At 50.0% G+C, this 21230-nt stretch overlaps 1 protein-coding gene across 3 annotated transcripts; it reads right to left on the bottom strand.

The window, feature by feature from the left end:
• Window positions 1-238: 238 nt before the first annotated feature.
• Window positions 239-21201, bottom strand: camsap3 (calmodulin regulated spectrin-associated protein family, member 3). 3 transcript variants are annotated; one of them, XM_030350048.1, is made up of 18 exons: window positions 20711-21201; window positions 14668-14933; window positions 7613-7753; window positions 7234-7320; window positions 6775-6807; window positions 6015-6153; window positions 5763-5902; window positions 5469-5553; window positions 5310-5349; window positions 5159-5220; window positions 4839-4875; window positions 2666-4733; window positions 2425-2549; window positions 1812-2098; window positions 1592-1676; window positions 1284-1402; window positions 973-1091; window positions 239-784 (listed from the first exon to the last, which is right to left on the bottom strand). In XM_030350048.1, the coding sequence occupies exons 1-18, from the start codon at window positions 20841-20843 to the stop codon at window positions 485-487; spliced, it is 4266 nt and encodes a 1421-aa protein (XP_030205908.1). In that variant the 5' UTR covers window positions 20844-21201; the 3' UTR covers window positions 239-484. The 3 variants fall into 3 exon arrangements, with proteins under 3 accessions (XP_030205908.1, XP_030205906.1, XP_030205907.1); XM_030350046.1 differs by having other exon boundaries at window positions 4839-4911; window positions 20711-21200; XM_030350047.1 differs by lacking the exon at window positions 6775-6807 and having other exon boundaries at window positions 4839-4911; window positions 20711-21200.
• Between the last annotated feature and the right edge of the window lie 29 nt (window positions 21202-21230).

The following is a 21230-nucleotide window of genomic DNA, read 5'->3' as shown; positions in this document are numbered from 1 at the left end:
GGTGGGGGTGGGTGGTGGGGCGGCAGCATGACTCGTCTCACAGAGCCGGCCACGGGGCACTGGAACAGCAAGGCATAGGCAAAGGACGAGCAAAAAAAAAAAGGACAACACAGCATTTGATTGTCCATCCAGATAACACCAGATTTAGATATATACAGTATATCATTTTTTTCGTTTTTACGCAAGGCAGGTAAAACTGTGGCAGTCGCGACCATTGGCTCAAGGGACTCAAGGTGTCTCGTCATGGCGAGCGGCGTATCCCCCCCCCCCCACCGGCCGGTCCAAACCGTTGCCTAGCAGCAAGCCCTCAACTCCACAACCCTCATGCTGTACCTGTGAGGAAGAAGGGGGGGGGCTTTTAAAGAGAGGGGAGGCGAGGGAGGTGGGAGAACTCCACTGTGAGGAGAGCGTGTCCTTCTGTTGCTTGCCTTTCATGTCAGGTGAGGTGAGGTGAGGGGGGGGGGGGGGGGGGGGGGGGGACAGGCTATTTGGGAGTGCCTAGCTTCTTGGGCGTTCCGGGGCGTTTCTGCCAGAGTTGCGCGGGGATGGTGAAGGCGTCCACGCTCATAGACATGGTTTTGGACGGGATGGCGGTGAACTGCTTGCGGTCCGAGCTGTACTTGAAGATGGACTCCACCATGTCGGGGCCGATGACTCGGGGCCCGACGCCGGTCAGACGCACCATCTCCTCCGTCTCCGGGTTCATGGTGTACACCGCCCGGAACTGGCAGCTGGCGTCCCGGAACAGGATGAGGAAGTGGTTGGCCGGGCTCTTTTCCATTTCCTGTTTTTTTTTTCGGGAGGACGAGAGGGGACATGATGAGTTGAGGGGGAGGGGGTCGGTGTAGGGAGTGACGACAGTGTGACGACAGTTCATGTAAGTGGAAGTGTACAGAGGGGATCACGTTGACTTCTAGCCCAGTTGGGGACAGTTTGGACTCTGTAACAGGGGGGGGGGGGGGGACAGCCTACCTCTACAATCTTGTTTTTCTGCGGTTCGTTGACCTTGCCGGCGAGGCAGCAGCGAGAGATAGCGTTGTGGATGATGAACTTATTTGACTTGAAGCTGGGCTCCTTGTACAGCTTGGGCCCTGGAAAACAAAACAGCGTTTGAAAAAGACGTCTCTCACACACACACACACACACACACACACACACACACACACACACACACACACACACACACACACACACACACACACACACACACACACACACACACACACACACACACACACACACACACACACACACACACGATGTGGCTTGAGATGCTGGCTCACCGGTGTACTCCGGTATAGAGGCCGGGGAGGAGATGGTGGAGCCGTTCTCCCAGTCCCTGTCCCCGTTCTGGGAGCTCACCCTCCCCGGGGAGCTTCGCCTGGCAGGCGAGTGGGAGCGGCTGAGGCAGAGAGGACCACACAGGGAAGGTTGAGGATACGGGGCCCCGAGAACAGTTTTTCTTGTCGTCGTATTAATAGTGTAAATCATGGGGGAAGTTATTTGCTTAAATAATAAAATAATATTGCAAAATGTCATTCTCTCCCTTATTGATGTTTGACTTCCAAGTTGCTTTCACTTTGACAGATACCTGGGAGACTTCCTGACGCTCAGGTCGTTGGCCACTGAAGACAGGTTCATGGTGGAGTGGGAGTACTGCTTGTTCAACCTGGTGTCTGGTGGGAGCGAGGGAGGAATGGGCGAGGGTTTGAATGGATAATAGAATAGAAAAACCCGACCGATGGACAGTCGTGAATCGGGACAGTCGAAATCTGATTTTATTGATATATTTTCCGGGAGGAAACACCTACCAAAACCCTTGGCGGGGCTGCGGGACAGGCCCGAGTCGTCTCGGAAGACGGTCTTGGGCCGGTTCTTCACGCCGCGGACGGTGGTGGGCTTCTGCCTCAGGACCTTGCCCAGGTCCTCCATGACCTTCAGCTGGTGTCTCCGCTCGTACTCCAGCCGGGTGAAGTCCCCCCTGCGCTGGGGCGTCCCCTCGGCGGTGGGGGTGCTTGACCCCGTGGGGGTGCCTGGGGTTGAAGGCCGCGAGTCCCCCTTGTCCCCCCAGCCCTCGATCGTCATCCACTGCGGCCTGCTGAGAAGGGAAGGGCCGAAACGGGGCTCAGATGAAGTCACATTCAGTGGGTTCATAAAAAGGACCAGTTTGACGAGATGATTCATCCACTCTGATCTCAGGATAAGGATCTGTGAAAAACTATTACTACTAGTCGTCTTTTCACCTATAAGACATAAGCAGAATTGCATTTATTTGATGTCCTTGATCCAACATTAAAACAATTCATGAGTTATCAGAACTATTCTCAGTTCATTTCCTGACGATCAATCAAATCAATCATCATATCAATCAATCAATCAATCAATCAATCAATCGACTCTTCATTTCATAAAGCAGGTCCCTACTTGGCTTCTTTCTCCTTTTCCAGCTCCAGCTTGCGTTTCTTCATATCATCCGCCCTCTTCTGCTGCTTCTCCAGCAGCGCCGCCCTGCGCTGGGCCATCTCATCCTCTGGGCGCTCCTTGTCGTCCTGCTCAACAGAACGCACGCGGAAAAAAAATAAACAAAACCACTCAATTCACAGACGACGACCACGACACCCGACCACGACACCCAGACCGACGTCCATCCTTCCGGCCCGCCTACCTTAAAGAAGAAGCCCAGGCCGCTCCTCAGCTCGGGCTCGGTCACGTCGCTCACGGAGTCCGAGAACGGGTCGGGGCCCTGCTCCTCGTCGTCCTCCCCCCCTTCCCCCCCGCCCCCCCGGGCGGCCAGCAGGGAGACCTCCACCAGGCCGCCGCCGCCGCCGCCACCGCGCTTGTCGCCGTTGAACACGGCGTCGCTCTCGAACGAGCACTCCGAGGGGGCCCCGGAGCTGCTGCCCCCCACAGCCGGCCGCTCCTTCCGGGGGGTGTCCAGCTCCATGCTGAAGATGCTTTGGTTGTCGTTGGAGCCCGCCTCCGACAGGGCGTCCTCGGCCGGGAGGCGCGGCGGCGTGGGCGTGGGCGTGGGCGCCGGCGTGGGGTCGGGGGTGTGGGTCGGCGTGGGGTCGGGGGAGGGGTACAGGTCGGCCGGCCGGTCGTCCGAGCCGATGGTGAAGGACGAGGAGGTCTGCACCTTGCACTGCCAGGGGTCCACCCGGCGCAGGTGGGGGATGCGGTCCACGTTGCGCGGCGCCGTGAGCACCCGGGACACCCCGGGGCCCTTGGGGTCCGGCGGGCGCGCCTGCTGGTGCTTGGGGCTCTTCGGCGGCGCCGACTGGGCGCGGCGGTGAGCGTACGGCGACTTGGGCGGCGGCGTTTGGCCCGGGGCGCGGCGCGAGGGTGACGGCGAGGGGGAGGAGGAGGCCGAGTTGAGGTCCCGGGAGGGCTCGCGGGACGAGCGGCCCGGCGTGGGGGGCTTGGGGCCGGGCGGGATGACCCAGGACCGGGCGCCGGGCGCCGCCGGCTTCTTCCGGATCAGCTGGCTCTGCTGGTCCGAGAGGCGCTGCATGTCGCTCTGCAGGGAGCTCAGCGCCATGGTCAGCTTGGACACGGCGTTGTTGTAGTCGCCCAGCGGCGCCGTGGCCTTCTCGCCCGAGGGAGCCGCCTTTTTGTCGGCCTGAGCCCCCGCTCTGTCGCCGGCGCCGGCCTCGTCCTTCGAGGGGCGCCGCTCGTCGTGCCCCTTCTCCTCCTGCTCCATGCGGGCCAGCCTCTCCTCCAGCGTCAGGTCTCCGTCGGCGGCGGCGGGGGGGCCCTGGCCGTTCTCCGCGCCGCCCTCGCCCTCGTCCTGCTCCTTCTTCAGCTGCAGGAAGGCGCTCTTGCCCAGCCGCTGCCGGTGCTTGGCGAAGATGGCCTCGATGCGTTTCTTCTGGGCCTCGATGGCCTTGCGCTTCTCCTCCAGCCGCACCCCCAGCTCCGACATCTCGTTGGTGAGCTTCGGGCTCTTGCCCGGGCCCTCCTCGACGGCGCGGGCCGCCGCGTCATCGCCCCCCCCGGCCGGGGCACCGGCGGGGGGCTCGCCGGCCTTGGGCGACTCCGGGCCGTGCCTCTTCTTGCGCTCGGCGAAGCTGGTCATCTTCACGCCACTGTCCGACGCCTCCTTGCCGTGGGGGCGCCAGGGGGTCGTGGCGGCGGCGGGGGTCTTGGGCGGGTCCTCCGAGGCGTCCGAGTCCACGCTGCCGTCCCTCAGGACCGAGTCGTCGTCCCGGGAGCCTTCCGAGGGGTTCCGGGTGCGCCCGGGCTCCCGGGGTTCCGCCGGGGGCCGGTACATCGTCCCCGAGCGCGAGGGTGCCGAGCAGCTCACGGGACCGGGCGGGGGGCCGCCGGCGTGCCGGCCCCCCGCCTGGTCGTCGGGGGAGTGGAGGTAGAAGCCGTCGGGGGCCCCGTCCGGGTGGTGCCGGGGCTCCATCTTGCTCTCGTTGTGGATGATCTGCAGGGCTTCCTCGATGGTGGGCAGCTCCCCCGCCTCGCTCTCCCGTTGGTGGCCGTTCTCAGCCAGCCGCGGGGCATTGGGGTTCTGGGTGACCCACGAGGCCCTCTGGGGCCCGTTGGCTCGGGGCAGCAGGTGGGCGAGGTCCCCGGGGGGGGCGAAGGGGGCCCTGGCCTTGGCTGGGCCCCCCGGGGTGAGCTGGTCAGAGCTGACGGAGCGCGTGATGAGGGGGTCGCCCATCACCACGTCCACGTCGCTGTCCAGGCCGAAGGGGATACTGAAAGACACGGCTGACAGGGGGCGGCTGGGGGGAGGGGGGGGAGACAGAGAGAGACTTTAAGGATGAGCACAGATGCTCATCGCAGATGTGCAGTTGGGAGGGAGCCGTCTGGATGTTGCCCGGGCCTACCTGAGGGGTTTCCTGATCTTTGTCTTTCCTGCATTTTCTAGGTGAGACAGTGAGGTAGACTGAGTCAAAGGTCCTGAGTACATTGGGACACACACACACACAGACAATCACAGACAAACACAAACAAAAAAATGTAAGGCATGCATATCACGCAGGGATGAACACCATCAAAATCTCACAAAAAGATATGAAAAATATGTTTACGCATTCAAACATCAATAGGGGAGAGAATGACATTTTACAAATAATGCTTCACAAAAGATAGGGAGAGAAGTGCAGATACACACAACACCAAAAAGAGCAATCTTAGTTCCGCTCACCTGACTGGGACAAGTGGGACGAGATGGGAACGAAGGGCCTCCTAAAGATTGAAGGTGAGCCACTGGAAAATATAAAAAAGACAAAAAAAGATTGGCACACTTTTCAGTTTTACCAAGTACTTCACGGTCATGAGGAAGGACGCTTGTGTACCTCTTACTGGAGCTGGCTGGCACTGCTGGTCTGGAGCCATCTAGTGGACAAGAAGACCCCTCGCATTAGATGACTGAGCTCTGAACTGATCCCTGGGTCTGTAACGCCCCTGCAGTCACAGTGGATCTCACAAACGAGCCGGTGATGGGTTTCGCTCACCTGATGAGTCTCTGGGTTGGACGAACTCTGGCCTTCGTACTTCAAACCAGTTCAGCAGCTCAGCGAGAAAGCTCAGCCAGTTGCTCTACACACATGACAACCAGAATGTTTCAGTCTCAACCAGAATGGGAATTATCACAGACAGCAAACACTCGGAAGGAATTAGTAAAGTGCAAGTGCAGAATGTTGTGTGCCCGAGGGTGTTTGCATTTGACAGCAAATACATGTGAGTGAGTGAGTTGGTGAGTGAGTGAGGGAGTGAGTGAGGGAGTGTAGGTAGCCATGCGTGTGTACCTGAAGCTCTGGTGGTGCGTAAAGCATATCTTCCAGTGCCAAGGAACAGCAGCTTTTTAAACAACTTTCGCAGAACTCACGGATGAAATGCAGGTTGGACAGGCTGTCCGCTGCAGACATGGCATCCTTCATACAAACATCTATCGAGGAGGGATCGGACAAAAGGCCCATTAGGCACAAGCAGCAAAAAAAACTGTAACTTGTATTCTATTCTTGAGCACTTTGAATTTCAAAAGCAACGTCTCGCCATACCTTCAAGTCGTAACAGATCAGGGCAGTAGTAGTGCATTACAGCAACAACAGCACAACCAGTAGACAGGTCTTTGACCTCATTCACTATCGGGAAAATGGGTTTCTGTCTGGACTGTGTCTTATCCTTCCTATACCGCAGCTGAGGAAGCATAAACCAGGAAAGGGACACTTAAAAACAGCTCCAATCTTTGGAGACATCCCTGATCCCATCAGAGGTCAATCTCAAAACATTTAGGCATTCAAAACAAACCATCAGACTCATTGCAGAAATGTACGCGGTACCGACGCACATAACGGTATCCAACAGACCATGCTCACGGGTAACGAAAGAAGGACAGGCAGGCAAACGGTTAAGAGCAGAGGGGAGTAATTGAATCCGAGCAGAAAAAAAAAAAAAAAGCTGAGAAAGTGGGGCAAGTGAGGGTCCCACGAGGCGAGAGAGAGGGGGGGCGAGCGAGCAAAGAGAGAGTGTAGAGAAGTTACTAGGGCAGGTCGATGCCTCGCCGCGGAACACGTAGTACGTCCCTCACGTGTAAGGGCAAGCCACAGCGCAGGGTGACGTGTGCCATCCCACGCAGAACATAGGCTGGGAGGTGTGTGGCCGCATGCGTCGCACACGGGGTACAGAAATGAGGACCAGACCTGAACCTGACCTTCCTGGCTCCCGCGGGGGGGAACAAGAGAGAGCGCGGGTGGAGAGGTCGGAGCGATGGAGAAACGGAAGGGGGGGCTAGCAGGAGGGGAGGGAAGAGGAACTTACAGGAACAAGTTTCCAATACCAGCGAGTGGGACACTGTCAGGAGACAGGAGGGCAAAGCACAGGAGACGGAGAGAGACACGGAGACGGACGGAGAGAGAGAGACAGACAGAAAGGAAAATGGACAAACAAGTGGATAGGACAGGTATTAACTACAACTAGAAGAAACGGGGAGAGAGGATTATGGAGATGGTACCGCTAAAGAAATACAAATAAAGCCCAACCTACACAAGAACCACAGAGTCATCCCATCATCCATTTGGTATAAATTATGCATTATGCTTGTTGTATACAAGTTGGGCCGCAAATACTGGTCAAGTATCGTGCTAAGGCTAGTGCTTGCAAACGTTTTACGTAATGGTTAAAAGCCTAATCTCCCAAAGAGATAAACATGCGTTTTGGAGCACTTGAGTGGAAACGTCAATAACCGCGGATCAAGACGAAGGGGAAGGGAGTACTCACCGAGGGCTGCACAGACTCGGGCTCTGGGTTCGTTTGGGCCGGATCGTCTTGGGTCCCTTCTTCCATCTGTCTCAGCTTTTGGTTTAACTGGAGAAAGGCAGAACAGCCTTGAACGCACCATACTGATCGAGTCAGATCAATAGGCTACAAATGAAAGTCAACCCACAAAATCCTATTGAGGTGGCTATTCTACACTATGCTTTTATCCAAAACGACTTAAAATAAGTACTTTTGTCATAAGAAACGCATAAAACGTGTCATATACAAAATTATAAAAACAACCCATTGCCAATTATTAATCGGGTGAAACACAAGGGGCTTCTACTAAAACAATAAGAAAAGGGAGACATTAAGCTGACGTCTGTGGCCTTTCCCTCACCTCGTTAACCCAGTGAAGGAGCGGCTCCTGCCAGCTGGTCCCTCCGCCGAGCAGCCCCGCTGCACCGCGTGTCTTCGCCGTTGCCACCGTCTCCATGGCCCCCACCGCCATGAGGGCGTCCATCAAGGCCAGGTGGGCACTCTGCACCAATCGGATTGGGAGGGGGAAATGGTAGGATCAAGGACAAAGATCACACATCGGTCAAAGGGCCGTCAATTAACCGTAACTCAATCGTAGGCCATTTCCATCTACATGACAAGGCATTGGTCATCACAGTGCACATGCGGTACAGGCAAGTAACTAGCGCATACTGCCTCAAATAAGAGGGTATTTACAATGTTGAAACAGCAGAGGTCGCCAGTGGGCAACTCTGAGTCAGCAGTAATCCCCACAACAATATTGAATTCCAGGGTATGCCACACAGATACATTTGATGACTAACCAAATATGTTCCTATTGTTTCATGTATCTCATTTAAATCTTTAACAGTTTGCGTAACCTGTTGGACGGTTTAAACCACATAGCGCAGAATACCTGCTTAATAATGCATACCATCCAGGCATTTAGATCCCTTTGCCAGCCCCGGCCATCATACGCTACTTCAGGGTGAAAGTGATTCATATATAATTGATATAGACATGTTGACATTACAGAAACTCTCATGCAACAGTCTTCCCTTTATATCCTGTCTTCAGTTAAATGACCCCTTTTGACTCTACCTTCTAGGGTTTCAACAATATGCTTGTAGTATGACTCATGTTGCAGACTCACTGCATTTCAAACAGTGAACTGGCCAACAGGCCAGAAGAAACTCATTGTATTCTTTGCTACAGAGGTACTTTCCATAGTTTGAATGCATGCGTTTGTGTTGGTGGCTGCTCAGGGAACAAGAATTTTCATGCAAATATAGAAATCTTGTCACCCTGAACAATTTCAAAAACAACAACAAAGCACACTGTGGTGGAAAAAACAACACCAATAACAAGTAATTTTACAACATGGATGCCAATGCATAACCAATATACTAGCAGAACAAACCAAGGATAATTGGTGCTTCCCCTTCGCCTTCGCAGTGGAGATTTCCTTCTGGAGGCTGTTTCTTCTAATGCTCAGAGCCCATTAAAAGGCACCCACCACAGCACGACTTGATCAGTCAGGGTGAGCGCCTTAACCTCTCCAAGACTGTTAGCTCATTAGCAACACTGGCACCAGTCACATACTAGTACTGTACCTACCGTCTCGGTTTATGCTAGTCAATGACTTGAACTCTTTGATCATATTAAAAACAAAACACACATACTAAAGAAAAACATTAAAAATGGAATGAAGGTCTGTTTGTGTGTTGGGATGCCTTTTCCAATTGCCATATGATTGAGGTTGATTGATTAATAACCCTGTTTTACAATGTTTACCTCTATCAGTATGAAGCCACAGAACGGACCGACCTTTGACCCAAACGGAAGAGCAAGAAGCTTGTTTATACCAAACAGACAGACTTAATCAATGTCAGAGAAGTGGGTGAAGAGTGCACGAGTAAAGTATTAATTTAGGTGACACACGTAGGCAGGAATGCCACCACTCTAGGTTTAAGAACAAGCACACACTTTCTTCCTTGTTTATTTAGTAAACTTGCCTTTACCAGCTCTCCGGGAACTATCAACACCATTTAAAAAGGCAAGTGCAGTTAACATTGGACACAACATATCCCAATGGTACACGTCTTCTCAGAGTAATTTTATTGTATTCATTTCTGTATATCTACTGTGTGACTCCACCGCTATTCGCTATACAGGTCAAAACCAGTTTTTAGCACTTCAAAAGGGATATGCAGTTTTGAATCTTGAACAAGTAAGGACTATGGACCTGCATGTGACCCTCCCCAAGAGCATTTCACAACACCACGCTTGTTTTTCCAACCAGTAGGACGTCGGATCACTCGATGTGCTACCTCTAGAGCTAGTCTTCCTTCCGAGCCGAGCCGGCCCAAAACGTACCTAATACTTCCCCGTCTCTAGTGACCATTTTATTGGTCATCGCGGTTTATTGGGTCACCGGTTCCCTTCTGTCCCGAGTGGCAGAGGAAAGGAGGCCGCCACAGCCTAACCACAACAAGCTTAATGTTGCAACAACCTCCAGCCAACAGGGGAGGGCTGGCAGGTCCCAGAAAAACACATTCCAGCCAAAGGGGTCATTCTTGCAATCCCTCTGTTTGACGCTTTAATCCTAATCGGTGCAAACCCGTACATGTGGCCTTGAACTGCTTATGAATTCCACGCCGAAGGCCTTGAGGCCGGCCGAACGGTGCCGCGTCCCCACTTTGTTCTCAGCACTACACACACACACACACACAGTTTGCACGTTACATGCAGCAATCCCGTCCACGTGTTTGTCTGCTCAGCCTTGATGTAAAGTGCTGACCTGCGCGGACCCTGAACTAGGGGACAGCACAGCAGTGACGGCTTTGCCAGCAGAGGCCTGTCAAACAGCTTCGAGGGGGGGGGGGAAGAGAGTACTCAATCTCTGTGGAGTACTGCAGTGCAGTCAGTCACTCATTAAGTTAACTGGCTCGCCTGCCCTAAAAAAAAAAAAAAAACGAAAAAGAACAACAACTTCATTCCCGAGGCTAGAGCTGCCTGCTGCGCGGCTCCGTGTCTGTCAGACACTGCTCGTCGGGCTGACATGAAGTTGTCTGGCCCTGCCGGGGACAACGGGGATGACGTAAGGGTATTGGATACAGAAACAAATGAGGAGAGAGAGAGAGAGAGAGCGCTCACTAATGATGTCATCCCAGCGTTGTGTGAAGGAGGCCGAGTCATGCCCGGTAGCGTCTCCCCTTATCCTGCGAGGCCAGCAATCGATCGTTAGCCACCATAGGCGGATTACAATGAAGACTCATAAGACCTCATCGATGACCGCGCGCCTTTCAAAAGCCAGATGAAACTATGCCATTGATGGGGAGGTCCGAGGGCAGACGCTGTATAACAAACCACAAACCGAGTGCATGACGCTGCAAGGATAACACAGAGTGAGTGAGTGAGAGCGGCCGGTGCCGTCTTTCTCTGTACAGTAATTATTCAGGAGGGAGCAGAGGGCCCGATCTTGACAAAGAAGAGGATTGAATGGGGATGGGGGGGGGGGGGGGGGGGGGGAAGAGAGAGAGAGAAGGAGGGGTTTAGGGATATACTGTCCCCCTTGCATCAGAGGGCCTAGTAAGCCAAATCACAAGTTTCCCCCTAATGAGAGGAGAGAGAGAGAGAGAGAGAGGGGTACACACAGGACGGCCTGCCAGATCTCCACAACAACAATCCAGCTGACCCACAATGCACCTCTCCCCAAGCCAGGGTACAGTAGTGCATAGTGTTGTTAGCCGGATCATCAACACGTCGATTGGAACTTTCCAGCCGCTGAGAGGAAGGGCTCCCTCCTCAAACCCATGTGACACTGGGGCGAAAATCAAATACCACCCCATCAATTGCACCCCTGCTGGGAAATCATTATGCTCTGGCGGAATTGGTTTTCGCACAACATGTCAACATCACAGTAAGAGAAAAGAAGGCGAAAGGCATCGTTACTGGTCATTAAATGTGATTAGGGAAAAACTCAGTCGGATTACGTCTGCAATATGAGTCTCAGACATCCCCCCCTCCCCAGCTTAAGGATGGGTGCTTATTGAGAGGGTAAAAGGAGAGAGTCACGGGGGGTGCTGGATCAGCCAGGTTTGGGGCCCTGGCTGAGGCAAAGGCCAAAGGGCAGAAAGCCTTAAAGTACAAACACCACCGGAAATTGGTTCCGTGTTAACATTTGACCAAAAAAGAATCCAGACATGTTGTTGTCTCCGGTCTGAAAACTAAAAACGCCTAACCATACCAACTTGTATTTGGCCACACATTTGACTTTTCCGAACAGAAAATGCTCACAAAAGCAAATGTTGCCAGGCATGAATGTTAAGCATTTCTGATCCGGGGATAAAGTATGCCACTTGTAATTACAGTCCTGCTCTTGACTGATGCTCGCTTGACCGAAAAGCGGCCAACGCAGCAGTGCGATTTAAGATCAAGTAAAGGGGGCTGATGAAAACCAACAGAGCTCTGTAAGGGCTTCTCTATGGCCATACATGAGGTTCATTGGTAGAAATTACATTCACATGAATGTAATTTGGTTAGCCACAGGTTCAATGAAACGCAACCAAAAACAGCATCAAATGAATAAACTTTGCCCCTTCACTAAATTGAGTGAAACTGACCAAAACAAATATTAGTAGGTATTGAATGGTGGTCATTTCTGGTAGGTCATCAGCTGGTAGATGCTGATGTTTAGTCTGGATGAAAGATTATCTCTAATCTTTGCAGATCTTTATCCACAAATCTGAGGATTGGTGGGGGAAGGGTCACCACCACCACCACCAGCCACCGGGGCTGGCTGACGGATGTGTCTCTAGCTGGAGAAGGAGGAGCTGGACGACTGATGGTGGAGGCTGTGGTCGACCTAAGCGAGGCCCAAGGGTGTGTCCGCTATAAATCTTCCCTTGTACGACTCAGAGGAGCCATGACTGGGTCAGGATGCAGCATGAGCAGCGAAAACAAAAAACAGACTTCCCAATCGCACCAATTGGGAAGTCATTAAACCAACCAAAGTCAATATGAACTGATTGATTGATTCTCAAATGACCGATTTGAAGCACACTGTGAACAGCTTTCATCGCAGCTTAACATGTTTGTGTTTGTGTGATTGCATGACATGAGGACCATGTCATGTGGGGGATTTTTTGTTGTGGCGGTTGACACAAATCTGCGTTGGAGGTTTAGTATGAAGGCAGCGCTGCAGTGGATTGCTCCCTCAAAGCCGTGCACTGGCAGCGGCCCGCATTGCTGCTTCATCCCACTAATGCCGTTAACTGCATGACCCACTTTCTCTCTCTCTCTCTCTCTCTCGCTCGCCCTCTCATTTTCTCTCCCTCTCTCTCTCCGACACACACCAGTCAACAGGGCTCAGATCGCACTGCCGACCACTGACTTCAAGGCTCGCCTTGGCACTGCAGCGGAGGGCAGCTAACAACGCCAACAACGCTGAGGGGGAGTTTAAATAACAGAGCCTGGCGGCAGCGATGCTACACCGTGGTCAAGAGCCTGGGTGCATCGTTCATCGCTATAGCAACCAACCAGACACAGGCAAAATGATAACAATGTCGACGCGTAATGTTATCATGGGGCTCCAATAATAGATTCTAATCGTATTAATGTAGCGATCGATCGATTAGAAAGAGGTGTGCCTTCAAGTGATTCTGACAAGCAGTCTTTGTAATCATCCTGGAATACAAAGGATGTGAGACCATGGACGTTGAATGCAAGGGAGGGTCAACCAGGAGAGCAAATAAATATCAAACGAATAACTTTATGAATCATAAAGTGATCATGCATTCAAAAGCATGATGTTTAAGATGGTTATCTTATGCAGCAATTCTGCCACAACATAACATCCCGTAATAGAAGTAGCTCTGTGTGGCGATATAATATACATAACAAATATATATACTGTATATTGTCTCCTGAAACAATGAGTACATTTCCCATGAGCTCATGTGCTATGAGTCACCAAGTGCAACTTTGACTATATAAATAACAAGAAACCATGTAAAGGCCATTTAGAAAATGAACACATTCTATATTTAATTGGTTGAAAACATTAACCCTATATTAAAATACAAACATTCTGTCCTCTGTATTTAGGATTTTATACAACTAGTTTCTTTGCATTTTCTTTTCATTAGACGTTGTTCCAATACATCATAACCACAACAGACACACAGTCTTAATTGTGTCTTCACGTTCTGCGTCCAGCGTCTCTACACTGTGAATCGTAGCCCCACCTGCAGCCATGACGACCAGATAAAAGCCAGTGGAGCAGGCACTTTCCACCCGAGTGTAGTGGGAACAATATCTTGCCTCCCAGGGGACTCCCGACCTGGCTTTCAGAGCAGCCTTTGTGTGCGTGTAGCCAGAGGGCGGGCCATGCATGTCTATATACTGTTCACTGGAGAAGCCGCCTGAAGCTGGGTTTTTGTAGATTCAACATCCACAAAACACACCCATCAGGTTCAAGTACGCACTATTGTTCTTATTCTGTTCTTATTTTCGGTGAGACTGGGGGACCAATGACTGTCTGCTTCACACAACATGTGAGTCAAGACTTGAGAGAGACTCATTGTCAAGACCCAGAGAGTCAAACCTGTTTCTCTTGCTTCGAATGGGATCCAATTCTCAGCCCACCAGAGAGAGAGAGAGCGAGAGAGCGAGCGAGCGAGCGAGCAGATAGGCGAGCGCTCTTCACAAACGGTGTCTCCAGTTTCAGTTGGCTTGTTGTCCATCTGATCTGTATCTCCCCCTGCCCCCCTATTGTTTACCTTTCTCAGATTGGGCAATCGACCCCCCCACCCCCTCCAGCCCCATCCTTCGAATTAAGACAGTGGAACCCATGTGGTTCATGCTGTTGCTCACAGCTGGATCCGCTCACCCTCTGGGATCAGCTGAGGGTGGGGGTAGGGGTGGGGACGGATTTCAGCCAGGGGGGAGGGGGGGGGGAGAGGCGGTTGGGGGTTGGGGCCTTTATGACTTTGATGTCCCTTAATCCCCTACAATAAAATCGTTTGGAGCTCTCCTCCAAAAAACCCGCCCTACACACTGCTTTCTCTTGTGCCTCACAAGAGGTGCCTCTGGCAAGGCTGAGCCAAAAACCCATCACCGCCGGGTTCCCAACCACCCCGGTGTTGATGTTATGACATCTGATACTCAGCCCGGCTCAGTGCTGTGAACCACTAATGGGAAATGAGTGTAACCTTTGAGTGTGCTCAAGTGTCCTGGGCCAAATTTGCACCAGAAACATGTGCTGCCCATGGTACCCTTGGATCATTTAAGGGACAATAGAGGCCAAGATGGCATTAAAAAAAAAGAAATGAACTATTTTGTGGAGCCAAGGTAGCCATACTTTCTAAGGAACCACACACACACACACACACACACACACACACACACACACACACACACACACACACACATTACCATTTTGATGGGCTTGCGCCGCAGGTCTGCGTCGCCCACCGGCGCGTCCAGGTCCGTCGGGGGCAGTCCTCTGTCGGCGAGGAGCTGCAAGAGGGCGGCGTTGTCCGGTGGGGGGGCCCCCTCCGGCGCCGAGCCCCCCACCAGCAGAGTGTAGGTGCGGCAGTAGAGCTCCGAGGACAGCAGGAGGCGTGTGACGGGGGGCTTGAGGTGCTCCTGTTCGTACTGGTCGCAGTAGAAGGGCTCCCGCAGCTCCACCGGAACTTTCTCTACAGACAGACAGACACACACACACACACACGCACACACACACACAGACACAGACAGACACACACGTCAACGTTCACTTCCAGGAAACGGCAGTACTACGACAAGACAGATAGCGTTGGCAAGCCGACGCCTGGAGACGCCGGGACGCCGAAGATAAACAGGATGACAAAGTGTGTGCGTGTGGCCTTTAAATAGGACAGGCATTCCTAGTACGATATGAAAAGGCTGTATAAACTCTTATCACTACTTGTTCTTCTAAGTCATGGGTAATCATTGCTTAGGAATATGTAAAAACGCTGTGCTGCTGCGCTACGGTTACAAGATTCCCCAGACCCGGTGGAAACTAACTGGCATCTAGCCTAGAGCTCTTATCAAACCAGTGAATGACTGACAATGACTGGGGTGGCAGGAGGCGTGTGTATATGCGTCAAACATTGTAAAATATAGAAACCCAATTCAGTAGAATTGCTATCAAGACGAAGGGGAAAATGATTTGTGGGACTAAAAGGGACCAGACAGGCATAGGAAGGGGAAAGCACTCCTGCATGCCCTTCACTACGAAAGTACACGGCGACAGCCCACGGGAGAGTAGATCCTCAATAATATGGTGCATTCCTGTAGGCCACATGGTCACATGGTTTCTCCTGAAGCATGGGGTGGTTATGATCGCAGTCTAGTAATCAGCGGGGGTCAAGGCTTGTGGGACATGATGACATTCAGAACGTGGGTTATCGTCAGACCCCTTCCAGACACACATTCGCTCCGCCCACCGGCCTTTTGATAACCTACTTCTTTGCTCTCAGATAAAGACCCACCCACTCAGACTTTCGTTAACAGGTCGTTTAAGGAAATGGCAATATTTGCTGTGCATTTGTGGCATGCTAGCTGCCTTTCTACCGTCACCAGAGCGGACTAATGTCAAACAAAGCTGCACCTTAACCCAAAGAAAACTATTTTGATCTCCGTGCCTCAGACAATGTTTAGCAAGGGTATATGGATGTGGCTACATGGGTAACAAACAGAGATTATAATGTTAAATACAGACTTGCTTTTTCAGTACACAAGAACAGAACAAACACTCTGTAATGCACACTTGACACGCCCTCTAGAAAAACTGGTTTTACTGCATTCAGAGTTATTGAAACTAGCAATAGTAGCGCACCCAATCCAATAGCCTGCAATTGGGCAGACAGATACTTGACACAGTCATTGGTTGTGTTTAAACCCTAGAGCCAAAAGCTGAAAAATACCACTTTCATAATGTGCATGTCTGAAAAGGAAAGGACAACCAGACAGTGTAACACACACACTTGGTGGAAAAGCTGGCATATGTCATTAGGGACCCCTAACACAAGTACTTGCATAACTTTGCCAAAAACAAAACACGGTCAGACAATGGCCTGCCTTCGCTGCAGAAGGACTATAGGTGTCAAACAATAATGTGCACCACATGGCTCATTTTGTTGGGGAAAAATGCTATTGTGTTGCTTTTCAACTCAACCGGGGATCGCAGCGTAGAGAAAACACCACATACAAACTCTCGTTTCAAAATCCAAAAAAAAAAGGCTGTATGAGGCACCAAGGCAGCCCTGCCAGTGATGCAAGGACAGAACTTGAATGCAAAGCAGAATGCAAAGGCCACGGCTCAATGAAATTAAGCTTTGATATCGCTTTGAGAAACAATTGACTGCCGTGTGTCGTTCCACTTAAGGCCAAGATAAACGGAACGGCTATATATCTATTTTAAAATAGGGTAATATTTGAAAATACCTGATGAAAGGCCACTTCATAATTCAACAACACCACCCCTGATCAATAATGATTAACAGTGTTATAGATTTGACAGGAACAAGAGAACACAACTGGTAAGCTAAATGCTATCCAAAGATAGTTAAATGCTTAAGATAGCATTGGTATTGTTTGCCGTTACCAGAAGGCTGATATCAACACACCTCCTGGATGATATTTATAATTCAAATATAAGATCCAGTCTAAGTGATGCAAACTTTAGTCTCGGGTTCAGTCGCAAAGGTCAACAGGTCATGGACTGTTTATGTGTCTACATTGGGAAAGCAAAGGTTAAATAGAAGCACATATTGATGGCCCCGGGGAGAGCTGGTTATCAGGGTATAACGGAGTGGGCAACATTATAATCTATTCAAGATGCAAATCTGTGTGTGCAAATCTAAAGGCCACAGATTGATAAATAGCCTTTTCCAGGAATTCCTCACAGATTTCATAATGCACCCTATTAGGTTTTCCTTCATATTATCAATCAATTTCCATTAGGATCACAGCAAAGAAAATACAACCACAAATGATTACAGTTAACTTTCAAACTCATAAACAAACAACAAATCAGTTCCATAGAACATTTGTTTCTTGGTTGAGCTGTGCGAGCTCTATAATCACCCGGTGATAGCCTAACAGAGGCCATGTGTTGAATTAAAGAGATTGAGTTAGCCCTGGGGGTCATGTCACAAACATTACAGTAAACAGTCACGTCGCCAGTGTAATCAGCGGTAATCAGCCAAAACCCATAAGAACGCAAACAAACAAGGTGCAGCACAAAAAATGGCACAGTGCGAGCCCTTCACGATCCCGTGGGAGTATTCAGTCAGGGCAGACCTTGTCCCTCCATGCCCGATCTTGAGTGCCCGAGTGGATCGGCCAGCGTTGGATTTCAAGGGGGTTGCCATGGGAACGGTGGACATTAAGAAGCTCTTTGTATTAATTAACTGGCACAAAAGTGGGCAAATTTGTGCACGTTTGGATATTCCGAGTAGCCCAGCTGCCTCACCCCTTCAGAGACACTGGCATCATGGCTTCTGTAATTCACTGGAGTCTGAATGTTCAGGAGTTTTAAATAGCATGATAAGAAGTAGTCTTAATAATAATAATAAATGATGCCCATTGGTGGTAGTTTTGGGAATGGAAACTTTTAGCAAATACAATTGTTCATATTGAATCATATTGAAAACATTGGATTATTAAGATGAATAAATCAACCACCATGCCACGTCAATTTTTGGGTAAAGGGCAAATATTTAACTCAATTATGATGGCTTAACATCCATGTGGTCGCTTTGATAAGGCTAAAAACAAAAGTACTTTCTAAAGGTTTTTCATCATGTGGTAGGATCAAATAGGCATGATTACGCTCGCGTTGGAGAACAAAGCCAGGTCCTGTTTTAATGGTCCCTAAATCTGGCAGTGGTGAGAGGGGCTGTGATCTTCCCTGGGAGCCACGTGAGCTCCCTAGGCCTGAGTGATATGCTAATCCAAAACACCTAGATAAAGAATGAACACATCCAAATAGCTACCAAAACAGATACGAACGGCGACGACAACCACAGTCATGCACGGAGGGTTGTTCACTGATTACGATGGTCTGTTTGTCCATAAATCATAGACATTTATATTTGATTAAGAGGGGCACTACAGTGTACAAGCCTGGGACAAAACAGTTCTAGCTTTTTTGATTACCAGCCACCGACACACCCAGCCAGTCACTCACACCCACCCCCACCCACCCCCACCCACACCTGTGTGTGACACTAAGTAGGTTGTACAAAGCACCATTCACATACAAGCCACGTCCCAAAAGTCTGCACGGCCACTCCAGACACAGTACAGTACAGTACCTCTGTACTGGATGTAAAGTAACCCGGCCTTCGGGTTAAGCTAGCTTGCAGAGCTTCTTCCTTAATCATGTCATGGATCACGAGGCTTGATAGCATATGCCCCGATAGCATGCTGACAGGAAGTAAGGAGAGGGTGTCTGTATGGTTAAACAATAATGGTTTTGTAATAACAGCTATGTAATGTTATACAATAACCCTACGGCAATTTAGTATTTGAGCCTGATTTTAAATCATGTTCTATGGGAAGGTTAGTAGCTCCTCCCCATATTACAGGTAATAGTTCCTTTAGCTCATGGTTTTAATGCAATGTTGCTGTGGGGACCAAAGCATTGATGAAGGGTGGTTACCCCCCCTCCATCAAGGATCCAGGATAACATGATATAGATAAATCTAGAATAACGTCCGATATCGATGTTTGAAATATTGGCCGATATACTGATATGTCATTATTTGACTCCCTATGGCATCTACTCCTAAATCCAGTATCAGTCGGGCTCTAGTGTCCCCATTAGGCCGGTTAAATGGTAACTCCCCAGAGGGCCTGACCACCGTGTTTGAGAAGAGGAGGGTGATGATGAGTAGGATAAACATTCCAACAGGCTCTACTGATGATCCATGAGCTAACAGGTAACCAGGTGGAACCCCAGCAACAGGTTCCAGCAGTGTTATGCAAACATCCGTCTTGCAAACTCTATCTTTAGCAAGGTATAATTGCACCTCGTGCCTATCTAACAAATTATAGGTTTGCAATGCCTAAATGGGTTATATATTAAAGAGGTCATAAAACATTTATATTATAGTGTTGAGTCAATCTCTTTACAACATGTTTATTTTGTGTTTTGAGTAGTTAATATTGATGCAATAAGCAATAATCACATTCTGGTAAAGTCACAGTTGTGCTACTGTGTGTGCACTGCAGTAGCCCAACATAATAGCGGTAAATTACAACAAATCCTTAGGCTGGTTTTGCTGTGTGTGTTGGCATCCTCTGCTGCTGCTTCTTCAGCCTGTGAGCCCGGGGCATAGAATATATGATGTCACTTAGATTTTTGAGAAGATATTCGTAGCTCCTAGGGCAAACCACGTCCAGTCACGGAGGGCGACTTTGACCAGAGGGCGTGGTTGAACCGTAGCAGAAGAACGCACAGCAGGAATAGATAGAACAGCGTGCTGGACTCAGGGACACATGGACTGCTATTGCACAACGCCTTAACCGGGTTGTTGAAATACAATGGCGTTTAGCTCACACCCTTATTCCCCAGACAAAATTAAAGTGTTTTCTTATAGGTTCAAAACGGACCATCATTAAAATGACTGAAAGCTTTAACAGCCATGCTTCCCTGTCCCACAAACGGCTGATGGGGGCATATTTCCCTGTAGCTGTTAATCCAAGCAAAATGTGTGGAGTGCATGTCTAGTCTACAGATCTTATTCCAATGATACTTTATCGGTGTTAACCTTAAGTCAAAATTGAGTCATCATTATTTTCCGGGCGTGCATAACAAAAGAATGTAAGTGGGTGTGTTTGCGCATCACCGAAAGGGCCGGGTGGGTTTCTGTAGTCCAAGCGCACATTGAGAGCAAACCACCAGAGTTGCAACAAAAACATTGCAGTATGACAAGGTACCAGCATGTCAGCAAAAATAAAACATACCTGCGTGTTTTACTTCTAATTTTTATATTAGAGTCCAAGCTGTCAAACCGACCTCAGTGATCATGTTTGGTCTACATTTAAAAAACAAAGCGGATTAACTGCTGAGGATGAAAACACAGCAGCAGTGGCATAGTTTGTGCCTAGAATACGAAACAATTGCCTCGATGATGAGCTTACCCAGGCCTAGTTCAACATTTAAATACGGCGAATGGTCCCCATGCAAGTAGTCTAATATTGACGTAGTCAAAAGTGATCATAAGACATGTAGGAACTCTTTTATCTGCTGCTCTTTGTGCGTGTGTGTGTGCGTGTATGTAAAATCGCTGAGTTTACATAGGCTACGGTCAGTTCACCTTCCCATGCGCTTCCCATTGCACTTCACTGCTGCGAAATGCTAGGCTATTAAAAAAAGGGATTTAGGTACCCGAGAGCCTATATGAGCCATAAATCATCGGGACTGTGAGCAATACTGACATACCTGCATTGCCGTACGATTTTGCTAGGAGCCATCCGACACTTGCGCATATTTTCCCCCTTGTACTGTCATACAAATCCAATGGTTTAATGTCCGGGACCACGAAAGTCTTCCTCGTTGCATTAGAGTCCTCCATATCGAGTAGGGGAAATTGGAAGACAAAAGGTAGGCTTCGGTTCACTGTTTAAATATCAAAGGATCATTATTTTAGCAAGCTATTCCATACCGACGGGGCGAAAATACGGATGTGGGTAAGCGTTCAGACAGGGAAATATCCGCCCGGGAACTGCCTTAGTGGACTCTTCCATAAAAAATATCCTTGCTGCTCCAAATGAAACCAGGAGAAAATCACTTATTCTACGGTTTCAGAAGTTACTACATGACCCATCCCATGTGGACACTTGAATGAAGTATTATTCTCCACTCGTTGTGTCCTTGGTACGCATTGCTGTGCCTAGTGCCTCGCTGTGGGATCTGTACTCCGTTGACTGATTTCCAGGTGCTCCGAAACCCACTGTCCAAT

This window comes from Gadus morhua, chromosome 2, assembly GCF_902167405.1.
Source record: "Gadus morhua chromosome 2, gadMor3.0, whole genome shotgun sequence".
Classification (NCBI taxonomy): Eukaryota; Metazoa; Chordata; class Actinopteri; order Gadiformes; family Gadidae; genus Gadus; species Gadus morhua.
Note: the sequence above shows the minus strand (reverse complement) of the source record. Positions and strands in the feature narration are given on the sequence as shown.

Excerpts from the sequence above, each read along its gene's own strand:
- camsap3 (XM_030350046.1), bottom strand. The coding sequence starts at position 20,843 with ATGGAGGACTCTAATGCAACGAGGAAGACTTTCGTGGTCCCGGACATT. Across the intron at positions 7,321-7,612 it reads TCCTTCACTGGGTTAACGAG|TTAAACCAAAAGCTGAGACA; the intron begins GTGAGGGAAAGG and ends GCCTTTCTCCAG. Across the intron at positions 5,903-6,014 it reads TGATCTGTTACGACTTGAAG|ATGTTTGTATGAAGGATGCC; the intron begins GTATGGCGAGAC and ends CCTCCTCGATAG.